The 22,339-nt window shown below is 38.1% G+C and overlaps 1 protein-coding gene across 15 annotated transcripts in view; it reads left to right on the top strand.

Annotated features, from left to right (window-relative positions):
* NSD1 (nuclear receptor binding SET domain protein 1) overlaps positions 1-22,339 on the top strand; it is a 153,559-nt gene that overhangs the window by 116,635 nt on the left and 14,585 nt on the right. For all 15 annotated transcript variants that reach the window (XM_072756524.1, XM_072756519.1, XM_072756517.1 and 12 more), the window contains 6 exons: positions 1,327-1,527; positions 2,845-3,024; positions 10,361-10,517; positions 12,179-12,384; positions 15,355-15,467; positions 21,283-21,552. In XM_072756524.1, coding sequence (XP_072612625.1) covers positions 1,327-1,527; positions 2,845-3,024; positions 10,361-10,517; positions 12,179-12,384; positions 15,355-15,467; positions 21,283-21,552 — 1,127 coding nt within the window. The remainder of the gene's footprint in view (positions 1-1,326; positions 1,528-2,844; positions 3,025-10,360; positions 10,518-12,178; positions 12,385-15,354; positions 15,468-21,282; positions 21,553-22,339) is intronic.

The following is a 22,339-nucleotide window of genomic DNA, read 5'->3' as shown; positions in this document are numbered from 1 at the left end:
TTAATATCAGGTCAGTTTTCTTCTGGCAGGAATGTTTTATAGGTAATATGTACTTCCTGTTGTGTCATATCAGCAAAGCACGTATTGTCGAGAGTTTCTCACTTAATAATGATACTAAGATTTTTCAGTAGGTTCATGTTGTTGGCCTAATTAGTCTGTTAGAAAATTCTTTAGTGTGATTTATATTAAGAAATGCATGTTTTGGTCTTTAGCTTGTGACACAGAACTCCCAAAACCTTGGCCTCTACTAAGTGGTGACAATGATTAAAAAGATGTCCTTTGTGTATGTCTATGTGTATTTTAGTATGTTAATAAAAGACACACCTAAGATGGGAGCTTGATTGCCAGGAGAACCAACCTTATGATTAGAGGGCTGGAGCTTTCAATCCTATGTCCCACTCATCTCTAAGGGGGAGATGGGGCTGGAGATTGAATCAATTCCCAGTGGCCTGTCATTTAATCAGCCATGCTTATGCAGTGAAGTCTCCATCAAAACCCAAAAGGATGGGTTTTGGAGAGCTTCTGGTTTGGTGAACATGTGGAGATTCAGAATGAAGTGATAACTCTTGGAGAGGGCATCAAAGCTTCACACCCTTTGCTCATACTTTGCCCTATGCATCTCTTCCATCGAGCTATTCATGAGTTATAACCTTTCATGATAAACTGGGGATCCAGTAAGTAAAATATTTCTCTGAGTTCTATGAGCCATTCTAGCAAATTAATCAACCCAAGAAAGTAGGGGTTGAGGGAACCTCTGATTTGTAGCCAGTGAGAAGTATAGATGACAGTCTGGACTTGAGACTGGCTGGCATCTGAAGTTGGTGGCCAGGGGCAGTCTTAGAGAATTGAGTCCTTAACCTGTGGGATATGATGTTACCTTCAGGTATATAGCTTGTTTTATTTATTTATTTGTTTGTTTGTTTGTTCGTTCGTTCATTCATTCATTCATTCATTCATTCATGGATTTTATTTATTTATTCATGAGAGACACAGAGAGAGGCACAGACACAGGCAGAGGGAGAAGCAGGCTCCATGCAGGGAGCCTGACGTGGGATTCGATCCCAAGTCTCCAGGATCTCGCCCTGTGCTGAAGACGGCACTAAACTGCTGAGCCAGCCGGGCTGCCCCCAGATATATAGTTTTAGAATTGAGTTGAATTGTAAGACCCTCAGCTGGTGGAGAATTACTTGGTATGAAGCCCCCAAACCCCACTCCATATAGGAGTGTTGTGCAGAATTGTATGCACACAAACTTTTCGTCTAATGGTTTTGCATTGGTTGAATTCTTGAATTTGCATTAATTTATTACCTTCTTTTTGTTTCCCAGGAATCCATACCTGTTTTGTTTGTAAGCAGAGTGGGGAAGATGTTAAAAGGTGCCTTTTGCCCTTGTGTGGAAAGTTTTATCATGAAGAGTGTGTCCAGAAGTATCCACCCACTGTCATGCAGAACAAGGGCTTCCGGTGCTCCCTCCACATCTGTATAACCTGCCATGCTGCTAATCCAGCCAGTGTTTCTGCATCTAAAGGTAGGGGTTTCTCACATGGACTGGCCTAATTGTAGAACCTTGGATTCATTGGCAGTGTGATTTCCAGATGCAATGTGGCATGTCTCTTCTTGTCCTCTCTAGCTTTTGTCAGAGTATCAGCATTTTATGTGAGAGAAAAAAAAAATGATGGACTAGTCCAGTAGTTCCCATGTTGTGTATTCTATGGAGTCCTATTGTTACATGGTGGTTTCAAATATTTGGATTTCATGTGATACTTAGTTTGAGAAAGTGTTCTGCTGTATGTGTTCCTTTCCCTTCTCCATTAGACCAAAGTGTATTCTTTACCTGTGGACCCCTTATATCCATGGTTGTCAGATGTGATATTACTCAGAGATGAATTTAGGGCAGAATTAAGGTTTTTGTTTTGTGTTGATTTTTTTTTTTTTTTTAATTGGAAACTTGTATCCTGAAACCTTTTTTCTGCTTTATAGTTAGGTTGAGAACTAAGGTTTCCAAAACTGACTGTGGATATATAGATAAAGTCAAGTTTTCAAGTCTATTCTTATTGGGAAACAATCACTTAATTCTGTTCAGTGATAATGGGATCTCTTACTAATTTTCCTAAACCCAATACTGTGTTTCTACTGTTAAATGCTTGTGTGCTCAAAGAGCCCCTACTTCTCTCCCATAGGGGATTGAGCTGGAAAAATTTGCCAGACTTTTCTTCTAATTAGACTGGCAGTAACCTTTTATATGATTTCCTGAGCCTATAGCCTTACAGACAATAATTTCACTTGCTTGATCAAAATTACAGTTTAACCATCAGTTTATCTTCCCCTTTTCAGTTACTATTGTGGATTGCATTTAGCTGGTTTAATAATGGTTTTTAGTTGGTGATATATATTAGAGGACATATTTTATCTTAAAGAGGGTGGAAAGATTCATTCACCTAAAAGTTCAGGCTTTAAGAATCACACAGTACCAGGCAATGAAAGCAAGCATTAGTCTTTCTCCCAGCTGGCCTTTTATTCTTATTGTGCACATCTCCCCTATTTAGTTTGAGGCTAATCCCAGGTTTCCTAGGAGTCAGGGGAGTGGATTGAATAGGGCTTTCCTTGGTGAGGCAGGCTCACTTAACAGTTGTAGGATCTGACTCCTTGTGGCAACTTAATGCATAGCTCCCATCTGAACTTTTCATAGTGAATTGTGTGTTTTATGATCCCTGTCCTAGTAGTGCTGCTTTCTATTAGTGACAGTTTCTTACTGACAGATATTTTAGTAACTCATGTTGTTTTTATATTCAATCTCTTTGTTTTTCTTTTGCTCTTCTGGTTTTTCTGTTTCTCATAATTTTAGGTCGCCTGATGCGCTGTGTCCGCTGCCCTGTGGCATACCATGCCAATGACTTTTGCCTGGCTGCTGGGTCCAAGATTCTTGCATCTAATAGTATCATCTGCCCTAATCACTTTACACCTAGGCGGGGCTGCCGAAACCATGAGCATGTTAATGTTAGCTGGTGTTTTGTATGCTCAGAAGGTAAGACATGACTGCGTAGTGTATGAATGGTCTAAAGAGAGATTAATACAAAATTCTAATTGCAACAAAAATTATTTTCTTCATATTACCACTAGAGAAATATTGGGAAGTAATGTCCTGAATTAATGACAACATAGCAGAACATTTAAACTTGTTTTTTTCCCCAGTAGGGAAAGCTTTTATTTTTTTTATTTTGAATAATGACCTTATTTTTCTTAAAATGAGAACAAATGAGGGGTACCTGGATTGCGCAGTTGGTTGAGCATCTGACTCTTGGTATGTATGTATGTATGTATGTATGTATTTATAAATTTTGTTTCAAAGATTTTATTTTATTTTATTTATTCATGAGAGACACACACAGAGAGAGAGGCAGAGATGCTACACAGGCAGAGGGAGAAGCAGGCTCCATGCAGGGAGTCCGATGTGGAACTTGATCCTGGGACTCCAGGATCACACCCTGGGCTGAAGACAGGTGCTAAACCGCTGAGCCACCCAGGGATCCCCTGACTCTTGGTTTTAGCTCAGGTCATGATCATAGGGTTGTGGCATTGAGCACAGTCTGCTTGAGCTGTTCTCTCCCTGTGCCCATTCTTCCTCCCCTGCTCCTGCAAGCATGCCTATGCACGCTCTCTCTCTCGCTCAATTAAATAGATGTTGAAAAAAATAAATGATAACAAATGAAACAAGAAAAAGACAAAGGAAAGGAAATAAAATCACCCTTGGAGAATGGAATTTGATCAAACAGTACAAACATCTAGTTAGAAGATGGGTAGGTTTGGGGGACTTCATGTACAGCATGGTAACTATAGTTAACAATACTGTATTGTATATTTGCAAGCTGCTAAAGAGTAGATCTTAAAAATTCTCACTACCACCAGAAAGAAAAAAATTACAACCATGTGAGATGTTAAATGTGTTTCCTAACCTTATTTTGGCAGTCATTTCACAGTGTGTACATATATCTAGTCATTCTGTTGTAATTTTAACCTTCTACAATGTTCTATGTCAGTTATATCTCAATAAAGCTGGGGAAAAAAGGATAAGTAAATTGGAGGTAAATAATAATACTAATAAATAAATAATCCCAAATTGCCCCACCTGCCATCAGAAAAGAACATTGCAAAAAAAAAAAAAAAGAAAAAAAGAAAAGAACATTGCCTAATTTTAAGTGATACTACCTAAGACATTTGCACATGTACCCAGAAAGCAGGGGTAGATACCTACATAGAAACAATTCTAGAAGATGAGATTATATCATACAGTTGGTTTCTTTTTTGTTAAATCATTTATTTATGAATTTAAAGGGAAGAAAGAAAGGGAAAGTGAAGGAATTTATTATGAATGTCTGTCAAATGTTTCTTCACCTTAGGGATATTAATTCCTAAAAGTTCTTCTAAAGTGGAGGAAAAATAAATTTTTTATCTTTTTTTCCCTTCAACTTAAAACGTACTTCTCCTGTAGAATGGTCAGTGCTAGGCTTCTACATTTCCTTGCCATTCTTGACAGTCTGATTTTTACTAGTGAATGATTAGTAACCATCACTAGTCTGTTTACTCTGGTGCTTTTGTAGTTCTGATTTCCTTATTTTAATTTTTCTCATCAGGGGGCTGAACCTCTAGGAAGCACCCCTTGGAAGTATAATTGCCTGCTTGAGGCTATTTGTCATTTGCTTCTATACTAGAAGCATATGTTGGGTTAGTACAAATGTTTAGGCTACAAGTTCTTTTTTCTTAGACTGTTGTGGACATTACTTCACTATTTTTTGTTTATTTATTTGAGGGTAGGGGGAGAGAGAGCATGTGTGTGAGCTGAGGAGAGCGGTTAGAGGGAGAAGGAGAGAGAATCCTAAATTCCACATCCAGCTTGAGCCCAACACAGGGCTTGATCTCATGACCCTAAGATCATGAGTTTGGCTGAAATTGAATCCTGCTTCACTGACTGAACCACCCAGGCGCCTCCTGGGGAATTACTTGAAAAGTCAAAATGTGTAATTGAATGACCATGCTTTTTGAGAAATTTGGATATGCTAAATAGTACTAAAGCCAAAAAAGGCTTTTTGACTGCTTTATGTGATTGAAAATGAATAGTACATGACAATTTTAGGAAAAGTTACACTTAACTGAATGGAGTTTGCACCAGGACATTGTTTATACCCTCAAACTATGCTGCTAATATAAAAAATAAATAAAAAGAATGTTAAATGCAATAGTGTGAATAGAAAGGGAACTTTTGTTAGAGATGTTTAATTCACCAAGTGGACATTCTTTTTGTTCTATAATACCTACTCCTTATAACACTGTCTTGTGGTAAACACTGCTGCCTATTTGTGGTATCACCCTTCTTTTGTTTAGAAGGAAGTTAAAGAGTTTGGTATTTAATAGCATTTAAATATAACTTTCTAGGGCAGCCCTAGTGGCGCAGTGGTTTAGCGCCACCTGCGGCCCGGGGTGTGATCCTGGAGACCCGGGATCAAGTCCCATGTCAGGCTCCCAGCATGGAGCCTGCTTCTTCCTTTGCCTGTGTCTCTGCCCCCTGCACCACCCCACCCCACCCCCACCCCCCTGTCTATCATGAATGAATAAATAAATAAATCTTAAAAAAATTATTATGCCAGCCTTAGATTAAAAACAGGTTTCTGGGAAACTGAAGTGTAGCTCCAAATTTTTTTTTCATTTCTTGGGAGATGGGATGATAACACAGTTTCAGCATTAGACCATTTCTTTCTTTCTTTTTCTTTCTTTCTTTCTTTCTTTCTTTCTTTCTTTCTTTCTTTCTTTCTTTCTTTCTTTCTTTTTTAAGGAGAGAGAGAGGGAGAGAGAAAACGTTATGAAGGTTCCATGCCCAGCGTAGAACCTGACCTGGGGCTCAATCTTACAACCCTGAGCTGAAATCCAGAGTCAGACACTTAACCGACTTAGACAACCAGGTACCCCAGCACTAGACCATTTCTAATTCTATAGTGGGATGAAATGAATGACATGGTTTAGAGTGAGGGTGCCCATGTTATAGCATTCCTGACATGGAGCATCCTAACTGAACAGCTATCAAGTCCAATAATGGATACTCATAATAACTGAGTCCCCTAGAAAACTTAATAGCTGTAGCAGTGGCCCTCAAAGTGTGATCCATGATCCTTGTAAAGGGGTGAGGACCCAGAGACCCTTTTAGGGGCTTCCATGAAGTTGTAACTCTTTTCATAATAATAATAATATTTGCCTTAATAGTTTGTTTACATTTGCACTGATCATTCAAAACGAGCTGTGGGTAAAAACTCCTGGCACCTAATACGTATCAAGGCAGTGGCTCTAAACCCTACAAGTAGAATCAGTGATTGTATTCTGTGTCACCACACACTCTTCAGTTAAAAAAAAAAAGTTTCACATAAGAATGTCCTTGAATAAAATTTGATTTTATTAAATATCAGCTCTCAGGTGAACATTGTTTTAACAGAATAATGATAAAATAGAAAGTACACATGAAGTGCTTCTGTTTCATACTGATGGTTATCTTAAGTTAAAGCACTCATGTAGTTGAGTGGCACCTGGGTGGCACTGTCAGTTGAGCGTCCGACTCTGAGTTTCAGCTCAGGTTGTGATCTCAGGGTTGTGAGATTGAGCCCTTGTGTCGGGCTCCCCACTTGATGGGGACTCTGCTTAGGATTTTCTCTCTCCCTCTCCCTTTGCCCCACCTCAGGCTCTCAGCTCAGCAGAGCTTCTCCATCTTCCTCTGAGCCTCCCCCTCACTTGTGTGCACACACTCTCTCTTTCTCTCTCAAGTAAATAAATCATTAAAACATAAAATATTTGCAAAAAAGTAAAACACTGAGCTAACAGTTTTTTATTTTGGAGGATATAGTTATTTTTTACAAAAATGTTATATAATAGATTTACAGTTATTTTTAAGTGAATTAATAAATATATTTTTTTAAAAAGATTTTATTTATTTATTCATGAGAGAGAGAGAGGCAGAGACACAGGCAGAGGGAGAAGCAGGCTCCATGCAGGGAGCCCGATGTGGGACTCCATCCTGGGTCTCCAGGATCACGCCCCAGGCTGAAGGCGGTGCTAAACCACTGAACCACCAGGGCTGCCCGAATTAATAAATATTTTAAATTTTTCTTAGTTTTGGTTTCTCATTAGTAAATTCAATATTTTTAGCCTACATAAAGAACATTTCTTTGGGAATGTCCAGGATACTCTTTAAGAGTATAAAATTGTCCTGAGTCCAGAAAGCCCGAGACCTGCTTTCCCACTAAGATTATCCTGCTATTAGACAACAGAGAAAGAGTAGGGCCTTAGGACATTTTTGCCCATGTATAAGAGAAAGCTGAAGGTGATCATCCAGAGTATTAGGATAATAATATGGTAAGTTGCTAAATTGAAAGGAACCAGTTCCTAGAATTCAGCATATTTTTAAAATTTATTTTCTCTTGGGGCACTTGGGTGGCTCAATTGGTCAAGCATCTGCCTTAGGCTCAGGTCATGATCTCAGGGTCCTGTAATTCAGCCCTGTGTCCGGCCTCCCTGCTAAGCAGGTAGTCTGCTACTCCCCCCTCCCTTTGCCCTTTGCTCCACTCATGTTCTCTCTCTAAAATAAATAAAATGTTTAAAAAAATTTATTTTCCTTTACCTCTCCCACAAAATGTCACTTTTTCCTCTTTTGGTTTCTTTTGATGGTTCATGTAGTTTTCCCTCTTCTGTCATACTTGTCTTTCTCCTATACTTTCTCCTTTACTGCCACCAGATAAAGTCTCCTGCCTATTTCACATCCATTTACCTACATTAATCATGTTGTTTTCTTTTCTCATATTTCAGCTCATAATCACATTATGTCCTTCCCTACAAAACTGTTTGCCACTATTTCCCCTGAGCTCTGTCCTTAGCCTTTCTTCAATGAGTATTCTTATGTGCAGATGTCTTTTTTTTTTTTTTTTTTTTAGATTTTATTTATTTGTTCATGAGAGATATGAAGAGAGGGGCAGAGGCTCCATGGGGAGCCTGGTTCGGGACTTGATCCCAGGATCCTGGAATCATGGCCTGAGCCAAAGGCAAATGCTCAGCTGAGCCACCCAGGTGCTGCCCCTATGTGCAGATTTCTTTTTATTCTATATAACCTCCTTTTAAGGTCTAGTGCAAAGGGCTTATTGTAAATGAAATATTTCTATTCTGTTACGAAAGCCTGCTTATTAGTAAAAGGAAGATTTTTCTATCAAGTTCATGTGATTGGCAAATCACACAGTTAATGAGATTGTGACTCAGCAGATAACTAAGCATAAATAGGAATGTTCTAGAAGGTATGTCATTGAGGCAGGTAAGTTATGTGACTCTGCATCACTCTTAATGTCCCATGCTAAGATTGTTTGACTTATCCTACAGAATACACAAGAATAGCTAAATAGGAGTTTCAGAGTATAGAATACAGGCTATATGTATTTAGTAAGCAGGTTCTTCAAACTTTTTTTTTTTTTTTAAGATTTTATTTATTTATTCATGAGAGACACACAGAGAGAGAGGCAGAGACAGGCAAAGGGAGAAGCAGGCTCCCTGCAGGGAGCCTGATGTGGGACTCTATCCTGGGTTCCCAAGATCACGCCCTGGGCTGAAGGCAGCGCTAAACCACTGAGCCACCTAGGCTGCCCCAGACTTTTTTTTTTTAAGATTTTATTTATTTGAGAGAGGGAGAGAACATGAGTGGACGGTCGAGGGTCAGAGAGAGATCGAGAAGCAAACTCCCTACTTAGCAAGGAACAGGAGACTCAAAGTTCGATCCCAGGTCCCTGGGATCATGATCCTAGATGAAGGTAGACGCTCAACCAACTGAGCCACCCAGGCACTCTTCAAACTTGTTTTGTAGCAACAAACTTTTTCCAAGTGAAGTATCCCTGAATTCAGCGTCAGTATCCAACAGATAAAAGGAGAGCTTCTCTAATTGAAAAGCAGTTGGGTCTTAAGTACACAGTTCTGACTTCAAGAAAATAAACCCCTCAAAGCTTGTTTTAAGAGCCTGCTGCAAATGATTGAGAAAAGGAAAAAGTCAGGATGAGTAGAAATTGTATAAAAATGGTGTCACAAAGTTCAGTTTTTTGTGGGATATTACGAGTCAAAAAGGGCACAGTGAAATCCAGATGGATGTGGACATATACTTTGCTAAGTAACTCTTCAGGATAAGACTTGGAGTTATATGCTTGAGTCTAGCATGTTTGAAGCATGCTCATTTCTTACATAAGATAATAGAGTATTATATTCCTTAAGTATGAATTCTCTTCATCTAAAAATTTGTATAGTCTGCAACCATGAGGATTTCAGCTTCAGATATACAAATTGAGTCACTTTGAAAATCTTTAGGAAGTGAATTTTTTTTTTTTTTTTTTTTTTTTTTAGGAAGTGAAAATTCATTGTCATTGCAATATATGTAATTATCTTGGTGTCTGAAAACCTCAATGGAGAGGGGAGAACATTTATTTAACTGAAGTTTAGGCAACAAATCACATTAGTACCTGTGAATTTTGTCACCAGTGAAAATCACAGATGTTTCAGTTGTAAATACTTTAAAACATTTTGAGGGCAGTATGGTAGCTCAGCGGTTTAGCACCGCCTGCCGCCTGGGGTGTTGATCCTGGAGACCTGGGATCGAGTCCCATGTCAGGCTCTCTGAATGGGGTCTGCTTCTCTCTCTGCCTGTGTTTCTGCCTCTCTCTCTCTCTCTCTCTCTCTCTCTCTCTGTGTGTCTCTCATTAATAAGTAAATAAAATCTTTAAAAAAAATTTTTTTGAGATCATTGTTTCTGCTAGATCTTGTTATTTTTGTAATACAAAGAAACATACAACTCTAATCTCTTGTTCTATTCTTTTGATAATTATATGTTAATAAAACAGCATCCTTTTAATCTGGATTTATAAATGTTACGCTGATACTTAAGTATAAGTGTCAGATATTATTCAGGCCATTTAATCACTTGTTTAGTCTTCAAATGTGGTTATAGTTACTGTTCGTTGTGGAAAATTTAGCTTTTTTTAAGTGAAGAGAAAGAAAGAAATGTGTATATGCATATACTTGACTTTATTAAGAGGTTGACTTCTGATCTCACTGCCCTTACCTAATTTTGCCAATAAGATCTCATATTTATTTGCTGTAAATCTAACAAACCCTCAAGTTGTGGTTCACAGGATCATTGGAAAGAGAATAGTGCTCTTACAGAAAAGTGTTTCTGAATTAATTAAGTTACCACACCCTTGGCTGGGACATAAATAATTGGTTAGGAGCAAAAGCTGTTTCAGCTGGGTCATTATGGGTAGCCTTGTGATTCTGAGTTCCAGATTCTTTGATTCCCACAGGAGGCAGCCTTCTATGCTGTGATTCTTGCCCTGCTGCTTTTCATCGTGAATGCCTGAACATTGATATCCCTGAAGGAAACTGGTATTGCAATGATTGTAAGGCAGGCAAAAAGCCGCATTACAGGGAAATTGTTTGGGTAAAAGTTGGACGATACAGGTGAGTGAGCATGAAGGAGATTGGCACTGATTTCTTTTACCATCTCATCCTCTGTTACTTAGGATCTCAGATACAGTGCTTAACTCTTTTCTATTTTTTTGTTAATAGTTTATCCAGTTAAGCAAGGTACACCATTATCCAGTTAAGCAAGGTCCTCCATTAATTTTTCACTGTAAAAGAAAAAAAACTCATTTTTATGTTTTGTGATTAAAGGAATAATATATATTCTCTGTAGAAAATTCATGAATGAAAACAAACCCATAACAAGGAAGATAGGTTGCAATATTTTGGCTTATGTATTTGGAGACACACAATGTCACACACCCTCCAAATAATTGGCCTTGGAGTTTATACTCAGTTTTGTGTCTTTTCCTTTTTGAAATTATTTTAATTGACTATGGAACATATAAAAGAATATGATAAGATGCATCATTTAAAAGAATCAGAAAGGACCATCTATGTATGTACTTCTCATTTAAAGAAATAGCCTGTTGCTGGTACTTTTCAGGCTCCCTCCCTGACCCTCACTGAGGGTCCATTCTCTTCTCACCCCTAGAGATAACCACTATACTGCATTTTGTGTTTTTTAATCCTTTGCCTTGCTGTAATGGTTTACCACATGTATAATATTTTGTTCTGTGTGTTTTAGACCTCTTCATAAAGAAATTGTTGCTATATTTTCTTGCAATTTGCTTTTTTCTCTTACTGTTATGCTGCTGAAATTTATAGTAGTTAGTGCAATGCTCTAGTTCATACTTTGCTGTTTTACATTTCTTTATATAGTCTTACAATATTTTGTGATTCATTTATCCTTTTTTCTCTTTGAATTAGAAGCATTTTATCAATGTTCCTTAGTATACATGCACAGGGCAGCCCCGGTGGCGCAGTGGTTTAGCACCGCCTGCAGCCTAGGGTGTGATCCTGGAGACCCTGGATGGAGTCCCACATCAGGCTCTCTGCATGGTGCCTGCTTCTCCCTCTGCCTGTGTCTCTGACTCTCTTTCTCTGTGTCTCTATGAATAAATAAATAAATAATCTTAAAAAAAAAAAAGTATACATGCACAGTTTTTCTAGGAATAGGGGTTTCCATCTTAAATAGCTGATGCCAAATTGTCTTCCTACAGTGGATATGTAAAGCATTAATTTACATGCTTTTTTATCTTATTTTGGGAGGCATTTCTAGTTGTCATTTTTCTATACCCCTCATGATTATTCAAAGTTTTCCTTTTTAAAGGCCAAAATGTATTTCAATGTATCATATACTATAGTTATTTTATCATTCCCTAAGTGTTGAATATTTAGATTATTTCCAGGTTTTCATTCTTAAAGATAATACTTCAGTGAACATGATAGTCAAAGCTTTGTTTATATCTTCTATGAGATAATTGTTATTTTTGTTAAATTATAATTTCCTTTTATAGATTCCTTAAAGTAGAATAACTGAGTCTAAAAAGTGTATATGTGAGCACATCTGTGAGAGTGGGCATTTTCAGATTTTCAGCACATACTACTTATTTGTTCTCTAGTTATATTATAAAAATGCACTAGTTTGGACTTTCATGTAGATAGACGTTGCTATTCCTTATTCCTGTCCTAAAAGATAGGTCATTTTCTTGGTGTTTTGCAGTCTTCTAAAGTCTCCTTGTTTTCACCTTTTCCAGGTGGTGGCCAGCTGAGATCTGCCATCCTCGAGCTGTACCTTCCAATATTGATAAGATGAGACATGATGTGGGCGAGTTCCCTGTGCTTTTCTTTGGATCTAATGACTATCTGTGGACGCATCAGGCCCGAGTCTTTCCCTATATGGAGGGGGATGTGAGCAGCAAGGATAAGATGGGCAAAGGAGTAGATGGGACATATAAAAAAGGTAACTTTATCCTTTTTGTTTCTCAAGCCAACACAGACCTTTGTTGCCCTAGTACCTATTCTGTTATGTATTAGAATTCACATATATTCTATTAGCAGCTGTGTTCCACTCTCTGGGGCAGCTATAGGATTTTACAGGAAAGTTCATCCACATAATTCATTATTTTTGAGCCTAACCTTTATGGAACTGGATTTCCTTGGGAAGTTTTTGTTTTATCAGTTCTGTTTTCTCATCATCTCGTTAAGCACTGCAGCTTTGGAACTATTTTATAGCTTAAACCCTGTGGTTTACTAGACAAGAGTCAGAATCTTTGGTAGAATTGTGTTTGTTCCAGGGAAGTTATAGAGAAGTTATAGAACAAAATTAAATAGTGAAAGTCAAAGCATAAATGTTCTGAATCAAAAGATTTTTTTTTAAGCACGCCTAGCAGTGAAGGGGACATTTGGGGTAGGAGTTGAGTCAACTATGAGCCTTAGTTTTCTCTTACTATATAATTAGTAAAGGTTGCTCTGAGAATTCAGTGAGATAATAAAAACAAAAATCAGCAGAGCACATAGTTGGTATCCCTTAGTGATAATTATCTTTTTCCTTTAGCTGTACTTTAAAGATAGCATAGGTATTTCTTGTTAATTTGAATATATTTGGATGTTGAAGAATAGAAGGTTTTGTATGGTGAGGTGAAGATTCTAAGTACGTGAAACTTTCTCATAAGGTAAAGATTCTAAGAAAGGTCTAAGCAGGTGAAAATTCCTGGATGGGGAATGAGAATGGTGACTACAGGGAACAAGTTTCAGAAAGGTTCCATTTGCCTCATGTCATTTCAGTGGGTCCACTTACTTGTTGACCATGGGGTTTCTGTGTAGGTATGGGCGATTAGTATTAACACTATAGGAGCTTGGCTTATAGTTTTATAGTCTTGGATGGTCAGGGAACAGTTGACCAACATCTTTTCCTATGTAGAGGTGGCCATCACAGAGGCTCAAGAGAGAAGAAGTTGTAGGGAATACCACAGATCTTCTGCTGAAGTTCTGGGATTCTGCTCTTTCTGTGCCTCAACTCTGGGCTAGGTGCATGCCTCTACCTTCAAGGAACGCATGGATGGGGGAATTGGACACAGACACAAGCAGTTCAAAATGCTATTCATTGAGTGTTGTGGCAGAACTGTACGTGCTATGGGAGCAGACCAAGAAGAAGCATAACTGTGCTGGGAATCAAAGTTTGGAAGTCACGGATGTTTTTTTTTTTTTTTTCCCAAGTAACTTTGAAGAGTGAACCATAATAATAATAGTTATTTGTTGTTTGTCAGGCCCTGTTCAGTTTGTCTTCTGCTTTAAGTCCTTATGGCAGCTATATAAGTTAGATGTGCTTGTCTTTATCTTACAAATGAGGAAATTGAGGCACATAAAAGTTAAATTACTTGTCCAAGGTGCCAGTGCCAGTAAGTGATAGAGGAAGGTTTCAAACTCTAGTAGTCTGGCTCTAGAATCTAAACTCTCACCCCCACACTGACAGTGAAGAAGTTAACAAATGAAAATGTTGCTGACAAGAAGACAGCACATGTGAAAGCATATATTAAATCCAACATGTTGAGTGAGTGACCTCTAGCTATGTGGTATAGTTTAAGATGGGTTTGGGGGAACACAGGGCTGTTAGCCAGAAAAGGTGGTAGGTAACTTACATGATCAGGGCAGAGTTTCTAGAAATCTTTGAATAGAGTTTTGGGACCGTAGAAGGTGAGAGGCTGCAGCCAGGGCTGTCTGTGAGATAGCTGTTTTTGAGAGTTCCAGGCAGTCACAGTGAAGTGTTCCTGGGGTAGAGAGGATGATGGGTACTTGAATAGACATTATAGACTAGGCAGGACATGCTTAATAATTGAATGAAGAAAGAAGCGGTTATTGAAGAAAACTTAAGGACTCCAGGCAACATAAACTCTGCTAGATAGTTAACATGGAAATTTAGGAAAAAGGATGTTTTCTTTAAAGAATTGACAGAATATGAGGAAAGCTACAGAGAGGAAAGAGTGAAAAGAACTGGAGTTCTTTTCAGAGTTTTTAATCTGAGTTATAAAGAATAAATTTTTAAAAAGGAATGAAGTAAAATTTTGTTTTAAGTGGAAAAGAATGAGAATCTTAAGATATTATTGGAATTCTAAAATGTTTCAAGTAATAAAAAATAAAAAAATAAAATGGTATCATTTTTAAGCATAAAACTGTACGGGACATGAATACGAATCAGCTATGAAGATCTGTGTATTATTTCAGCTAATAGTTGATATTAACAGATTGAATCTTAGGAGAGGAATAGGACGGATAGAGAATTAGACAAGAAGGAGAAGAAAACTTCAACTTTGAATTTTTTCCAGAGGAAGGCAGCAAGTTACTTGGTACCTAGGAGACAGAATGTTTCTGGAGGCAGGAGGTTCAGAACTGAGGAAAGAATTAGGCTTAATTAAGGACAGTGACTTTGCTGAGCAAATGTAGTCTTGTTAGCAGATGTTATTTGTCGGCTTTTTCAAATGATTTAGCTGGATTTGTTTTTGTTTTAAATTTTCCTCTGAAGGTGGTATGTAGTGCTAAATTTTGTTTTGTCTTAATGCTATATCTAAATACCCTGGGGATTATAAATTAACTTGAAAATAGCAGTCCTATGTTTTTCTTAGTTTTCCATATAGTGCCAGCTGGTTTTTTAAAAGATTTTATTTTTTTGAGAGAGAGTGCGCACTAGCAAGGGGGAGGAGCAGAGGGACAGGGCGAAGCCGACTCCTCGCAGAGCAGGGAGCCTGATGCAGGGCTTGATCTTAGGACTCCGAGATCATGACCAGAGCCAAAGGCAGATGTTTAACTGACTGAGCCACCCAGATGCCCCAGTACTGGCTGATTTTTGTCTAAAATATGGAACTTCTCCAACTTTAAAGGGAAAAAAAGACAACTCCACACAAGATTAAGTGACTTGTGCTGTGTGTTTTCTTAGCTCTTCAGGAAGCTGCAGCAAGGTTTGAGGAGTTAAAGGCCCAAAAAGAGCTAAGACAGCTGCAGGAAGACCGAAAGAATGACAAGAAACCTCCGCCTTACAAACATATAAAGGTGAGAAAAGATCCCAGGAGACTGTCCCTCCAGGAGAGACTGTGTTATAGAGTGCTGTCTTCCTGCTCTGTTCATGAAAAGGTTTGGAAGCACAAGCACAGTTACTGTTACATAGAGGTATGAACTTGAAAGAAGATGAGTAAAGGTTCCAAAGCACTTTCCTAGCCCATTGTCTGCACTTTACATAAAGTCAATTGTGTGTTGATAACTTTTTCTGTTGTCTTGGAAAGTCTTCTTATAGAAATGGGCTGGATTAGATTCTGTGCCCAGGCAACATCTTGCAGTTTGAAGGAGATTCAAGAACCGTGATAAAAAATGATAAATAGCTCTGAGATAATGTGAATAATATACATGGTAAGTCTTCATGGTAATGGCTGATACTAAAGATACTTTAGGTAACCAGTATGATTAGGTTTCCCAAGGTCAGGAGAATTCCTGGTAGGTGTACCTAAGCCCTAATGTGTCTAACAAAAGAGTCATCACCATTTATCATCTGGGTCCAATGGACCCTTTGGTTTTCTTTTTTTTTTTTTTAATGTTTTAAGTCATTTTTATAAATAATGTACAGATGTAAAAATATGGAAATAATGAACAAATTTATTAGACATTTTAGTAAGTACTTACTAAAACCTCTTTAAAAACCTTTTTATGAAGTTGTAATGTTCAAACATCAGAAAACATGAAAGAATACTATTAGATCTATTAGCAAAATGAGACTGCCTGCGTTCTTATATATTTGTAATGATGTCATTCCTGAATAAGAATACGTATTTCTTCTTCTAATAGAAAGTCATTATTTGTGTACCCATTGATATTGAGTTTCTGAAATCTTAGAACCTGAGTTTTCACATAGAGATCAATTTCACCACCACCTTTAGAATCTAATGTGGTCAAATACATCCCAAGTAGTCCATGGGACATACTTAAACTAAAAAACTTCTTTAAAAAAAATCTGAAATTCGGATTTAGTCAGGTGTCCTGGAGTTTTATTTGCTCAACAGAACGACCCTATTAAAACAGACTACAACCGTACAAAAGCACACTACAATTTTTTTTTACTTTCTGGAAAGAGGATTTAATACTTTGGGCAGTGCAATATGGAAACTAAAGTGTGACTGTTTCACTGTTGCATTCATTAGCTTTTGTGATCACATCATTTTTCTGTTCTCTTGTTAGTTTAGTCTTTTTTGGCATAGGTAGCAATCACTGAGTAAATAGGAGTAACCATGAAACAGTAAAATGTTATGAGATACAGGAAATTAATAACACTAAACTTCCATAATATAGCTTAGATTTTTCAAAGGGTTTAATGGATGTACATGGTAGTTGCAGAATAGAATGAGAGGGTTTTTAATTTTTTTCCTTTTTTTTAAAAAAAAGTAAGTTTTCTTTTTGATCTTTAGAAGACCTCTAAGAAAGAGCATGGAGTCCTCAAAAAGGAGAAAGTAATCTTGTTCCTACAGTCAGAGATGTCAGATAACAGCAAGGGAGGCATTTCAGAGTAGCACGTCAAGCATAGTGAGCTCTTAAGAAAGCAGCTTCCTGGGAGGAAGTGATCTAAATCACAGAATTTAGAAGCCAGCTTTTTTGCTCCATAACCCTTCCCCACCTTTTTCAAAACAAATACATTTCGAAGAAAAAATTTTAGAAGGATTGGCAAACTCTACAGTCCATGGGCCAGATCTGGCTTACTATGGTTGGGGGAATAAAAGAATGAAAATAATATTTCCAGGGACATGAAGATTATATGAAATCCAAATATCAGTGTCCATAAATGAAGTTTTATTGATACTTATCTATGCTTATTTAGAAATTGTCTTTTGAAAAAAAAAAAAAAAGAAATTGTCTTTTGCTTCTTTTATGCTACATGCGCCAGAAATCTATAGCCTGCGGAGCCCAAACTATTTCCTTTCTGACCTTTTACAAGAAAAGTTTGTCAATCCCTGATGTAGAGTGAGCATTTAACTCTACTTACTTACCTATCTGTATTGTTCTTAACCGTATGTTTTTTGTTTTTGCTAGCCAAGAAACTTAACTTTGTTTTTGTTAGCCAAGAAACTTAACTTGGATTTACTAACAAGTTAGATTAATATCTGAATTTGAAAAATGAAACATACCTTTATAGAGAGAAAAGGAGTAGGATGAAACTTTTGTGGGAGGGAGGGCAGGTAAGGATGCTTTGTTGTTTTGTTTTGTTTTGTTTTTAAAGATTTTATTCTTTGAGAGACAGAGAGAGAGAGAGGCAGAGGAAGAAGCAGGCTCCATGCTGGGAGCCTGCCGTGGGACTCGATCCCGGGTCTCCAGGATCAGGCCCTGGACTGAAGGTGGCGCTAAAGCGCTGAGCCACCCAGGCTGCCCAAACAAGGTCAGCGAGCCAGCCGGGAGATACTTTGAAACAGAGATGTATGTTTTAATGCCTTATTTGTAGACCTGTAGTCTGAGATGATGGAGTCAGTCTTTACCTTCCGTCCCCTTTGCTTTCCTCAGGATTGTGACTTCCTTTTGCATGTGCTAATAAAAGTATTCCTCCATTAACAAGATGTTTACAGGGCACCTGGGTGGCTCAGTTGGTTAAGCGTCTGCCTTCAGCTCAGGTCATGATGCCAAGGTCCTGCGATCGAGTTCCTGTTGGGCTCCCTGCTCCCGGGATGGGAGTCTGCTTCTCCCTCATCCTCTACCTACCTCCCCCCTGCTTTTGCACGCTCTATCTCCCAAAAAAATAAATAAAAATCTTTAAAAAAAGAAAAAGTTTATAAGGTTGGTTTTTAAAAAACTTATTTATTGAGGATCTCTGGGTGGCTCAGTGGTTTAGCGCCTGCCTTTGGCCCAGGGCGCGATCCTGGAGTCCAAGGATCGAGTCCCACGTCGGGCTCCTGGCATGGAGCCTGCTTCTCCCTCCTCCTGTGTCTCTGCCTCTCTCTCTCTCTATGTCTATCATAAATAATAAATAAATATTTTAAAAAACTTATTTATTGAGGGAAAGATAGAGCACCAGCAGGGGCAAGGGCAGAAGCAGTCTCCCCGCTGAGCAGGGAGCCCAGTGGGGTGCTCGTTCCAGGACCTTTGGCTCATGAGCTGAGCCAAAGGCAGACCCATAACCAATTGAGCCACCCAGGAGCCCCAAGAAATACACAGTTTTTGCCCGGATTTTGAAGTATCTGGGAAGAGATATAGCAGAGTTACATCCTTGTGTAAGGTATTATCAAGAACTGGTTTAAGGATACAATATATTTCTGTAAACAGATTGGAGATTTTATAATACTGTTAAAGAAGAGGAACACCTGGGTGGCTCAGTCAGTTGGGCATCTGCCTTTGCCTCAGGTCATGATTCTGGTGTCCTGGGATTAGGCCTCACATCAGGCTCCTTGCTCAGTGGGGAGCCTGATTCTCCCTCTGCCTCTCTGCCTGCTGCTCACCCTGCTTGTGCACTCTCTCTTTCTCAAATAAATAAATAAAATCTTAATATATATTGTTAAGAGGCAAAAACTAAAATGTTGGAAATGAAACCTTTTGGGAATTTAGAGGATGGAAATTACTTTTGTTAATAGTGATACCATTTTATTTTCTTATTTATTATTATTATTTTTATAGCCCAATGCTGGACATGAACTCACAACCCTGAGATCAAGAGTCAGATGCTTAACTGACTGAGCCACCCAGGCACTCATTATAGTGATTTTAGATGGAAAGGATGTGATATCTAGAATATTTGATGTGACATAATTAAATGAACATTAAAAGAATGAAAACTTAATTTAAAAATATGCTGTATTCCAGAGACTAGTAGACTCTGTACTAGATACTCTTTTCATATATTTCTTAATTTCTTATCCTCACAATAATCTTGCAAGTGAAGCAACTTACCAAAATCACAAAACTCCTGAAAAGCCAATTTTTATGTATGAGATGGGTTTTTGAAGACGCAACAGTTTGACTATTCCCAGTGAAATAATGCCAGGTAGGGGAGACTCATTCTTATAGTGCACAAATCCATCTGTGTTATGGAATGCCTATTTTTTCCCTCTACATTGTTGCTAGCATTTGAAAAGTGCTCAGGGCTTCAGTGTTAGAGCAGCTTTTTGACCTCTCTGTTTTATCACACCAGATTTTCACTATAGTTTTCAGTATTAGCACCACTAGTAACTAAATGCATGAGTGACATTGCTATAGTCTATTAAAAAGATTTCAAACTGGGCGGCCCTGGTGGCGCAGCGGTTTAGTGCCACCTGCAGCCCAGGGTGTGATCCTGGAGACCCGGGATCGAGTCCCACATCAGGTTCTCTGCATGGAGCCTGCTTCTCCCTCTGCCTATGTCTCTGCCGCTCTCTCTCTCTCTGTGTGTCTCTCATGAATAAATAAAATCTTTTAAAAAAATTAAAAAAAAAATTCAAACTATGATAATAAATATTAAAAATATTTCTTCACATACATGAACCCCAGTTGCCCAAAGACATTTTCATGCCTACCATTTACCACTTAAGAATTCTTTTTTTAGGGCAGCCCGGGTGCTCAGTGGTTTAGCGCCGCCTTCAGCCCAGGGCATGATCCTGGATACCCAGGATCAAGTCCCACGTCTGGCTCCCTGCATGGAGCCTGCTTCTCCCTCTGCCTGTGTCTCTGCCTCTTTCTGTGTCTCTCATGAATAAATAAGTAAAATCTTTTTTAAAAAAAATTATTTTTTAAGGGACACTTGGGTGGCTCAGTGATTGAGCATCTGCCTTAAGCTCAGGGCTCAGGCTGGGGTCCTGGGATTGAGTCCCACATTGGGCGCCCCACAGGGAGCCTGCTTCTCCCTCTATGTCTCTGCCTCTCTCCGTGTGTCTCTCATGAATAAATAAATAAAATACTTTTAAAAACCTTTTTTTTTTTTTTTAAATGTAGTGGCATAAGTGGTGCCACCATGTGGTAATAGCAGAAACTCAGTTTATACTTCGCTTGCCCTATCAGCCTTGAAATTAAGTTTTTTCATAAAGTGATTTAAAAATTTTTTTGTGGTAGCCATAACTTGTATATTAAAGTAAGGCTTTATGTCAGACTGCCCTGATCTTTATTTCCTCCAATTTTCTTTATTGTGGTAAAATATAGATAAGGTAAAAAAAAAAAAAAAAGATAATGTAAAGTTTATTAGCTTAATCACTTTTAAACATACAGTTCAGTGATATTAAATGCATTTATGTTTGCAGCTGTTACCACCATCCATTTGTAGAACTTTTTTCATCTGGTAAAACTGAAACTCTGTATCCTTTAAATATTAACTTCCCATTCTCCCCTTCTCTCATTCCTTGGCAACCACCATTGTACTTATTCCTCTATGATCTTCACTACCTTATATAAGTGAAATCATGTAGTATTTGTCTTTTTGTTACTGGCTTGTTTCATTGTAACATAATGTCCTCCAGCTTCATCCATGTTGTAACATGTGTCAGAATTTGCTTTTCTGGGACGCCTAGGTGGCTCAGCAGTTGAGCACCTGCCTTTGACCCAGGATGTGATCCTGGAGACCTCGGATCATGTCCCACATCAGGCTCCCTGCATGGAGCCTGCTTCTCCCTCTGCCTGTGTCTCTGCCTCTCTCTCTCTCTGTGAGTCTCTCATGAATAAATAAATAAAATCTTTTTAAAAAAAAAAGAATTTGCTTTTCTTTTGAGCTGAATAATATTTCATTATTTTTACCACATTTTAGCTGTTGTGAATATTGCTGCTAAGTTCAAAATCTTGTCAAATATGGCATACAACTTCAAAAAAGTCTCTTCTAGATCCTGAATTGTCTTGTATTGCCTTGCCTGATATACTCTAGTATGTGTTTCTTCTCCAGGTGAACCGTCCTATTGGCAGGGTACAGATCTTCACTGCAGACTTGTCAGAAATTCCCCGTTGCAACTGTAAAGCTACTGATGATAATCCCTGTGGGATAGACTCTGAGTGCATCAATCGCATGCTACTATATGAGTGCCACCCCACAGTATGTCCTGCTGGAGGACGCTGCCAAAACCAGTGTTTCACTAAGCGCCAGTATCCAGAGGTTGAAATTTTCCGCACATTACAGAGGGGTTGGGGTCTTCGGACTAAAACAGATATTAAAAAGGTGAAGAAATTTTTTCATAATTTCTGATTTTTTTCTTTTTTGCATTTGTTTAATATGAGTAATTATTCTTGATTAATATGAGAAAATGATCATTAGAGGGAAGATAACATAGTATAAGGATTAACCTTACTGTTGGGTCTTACTATATTCTAGAGTTTAGAGGCTTGAGAATAGTCTGTCTCCTTTACCTCTAAAGTCCTTAGTATTGATCATGTTCACTGTATATGAGGATAAAAAAATGAAGGGAATTCATAGATACACCGTGGCCTTATTTATTTACTCTTTTGTGACAATCCTGGAATTTGTAGTTAAGATAAAGGGGATAATGAATATGTGATGACAGAGATGTTAATCACCTAAAAAATAAAATCTGTTTTTACTACGGGAAAATGTGTTTTGGTTCATGGAAAATAAAGAAGAATTAGGCCCTCTCTAATAAAAGTGCAGTAACATCTTCAACTTCAAACTTAGAAGGAACTGCAAGTATATAGTCTTTGTGTAAATAAATCTTATTTGACATCTTAATAAAATAAGCCTTATTCTAGTTATGCTTTCTGAAGAATTCTACTGAAATTGGTTTCTAGTAAAGGAAGTATATATCGGTTGGTCTGTTATTTGCTAAGTAGCTATTATATATCTCCTGTGTGCCAGGCATTGTGCTGTAAACACAGTGAGAGACATAGCCCATCCTTTCATAAAGTTCACATTCTAGCGGGGAGAGACATAGATCATGTAGTTCCCCAATGTAGAAGCACAAAGGGTTCTGGAGGCATGTGGTAAACCAGGT

Source organism: Vulpes vulpes, chromosome 4 (assembly GCF_048418805.1).
Source record: "Vulpes vulpes isolate BD-2025 chromosome 4, VulVul3, whole genome shotgun sequence".
Classification (NCBI taxonomy): domain Eukaryota; kingdom Metazoa; phylum Chordata; class Mammalia; order Carnivora; family Canidae; genus Vulpes; species Vulpes vulpes.
Note: the sequence above shows the minus strand (reverse complement) of the source record. Positions and strands in the feature narration are given on the sequence as shown.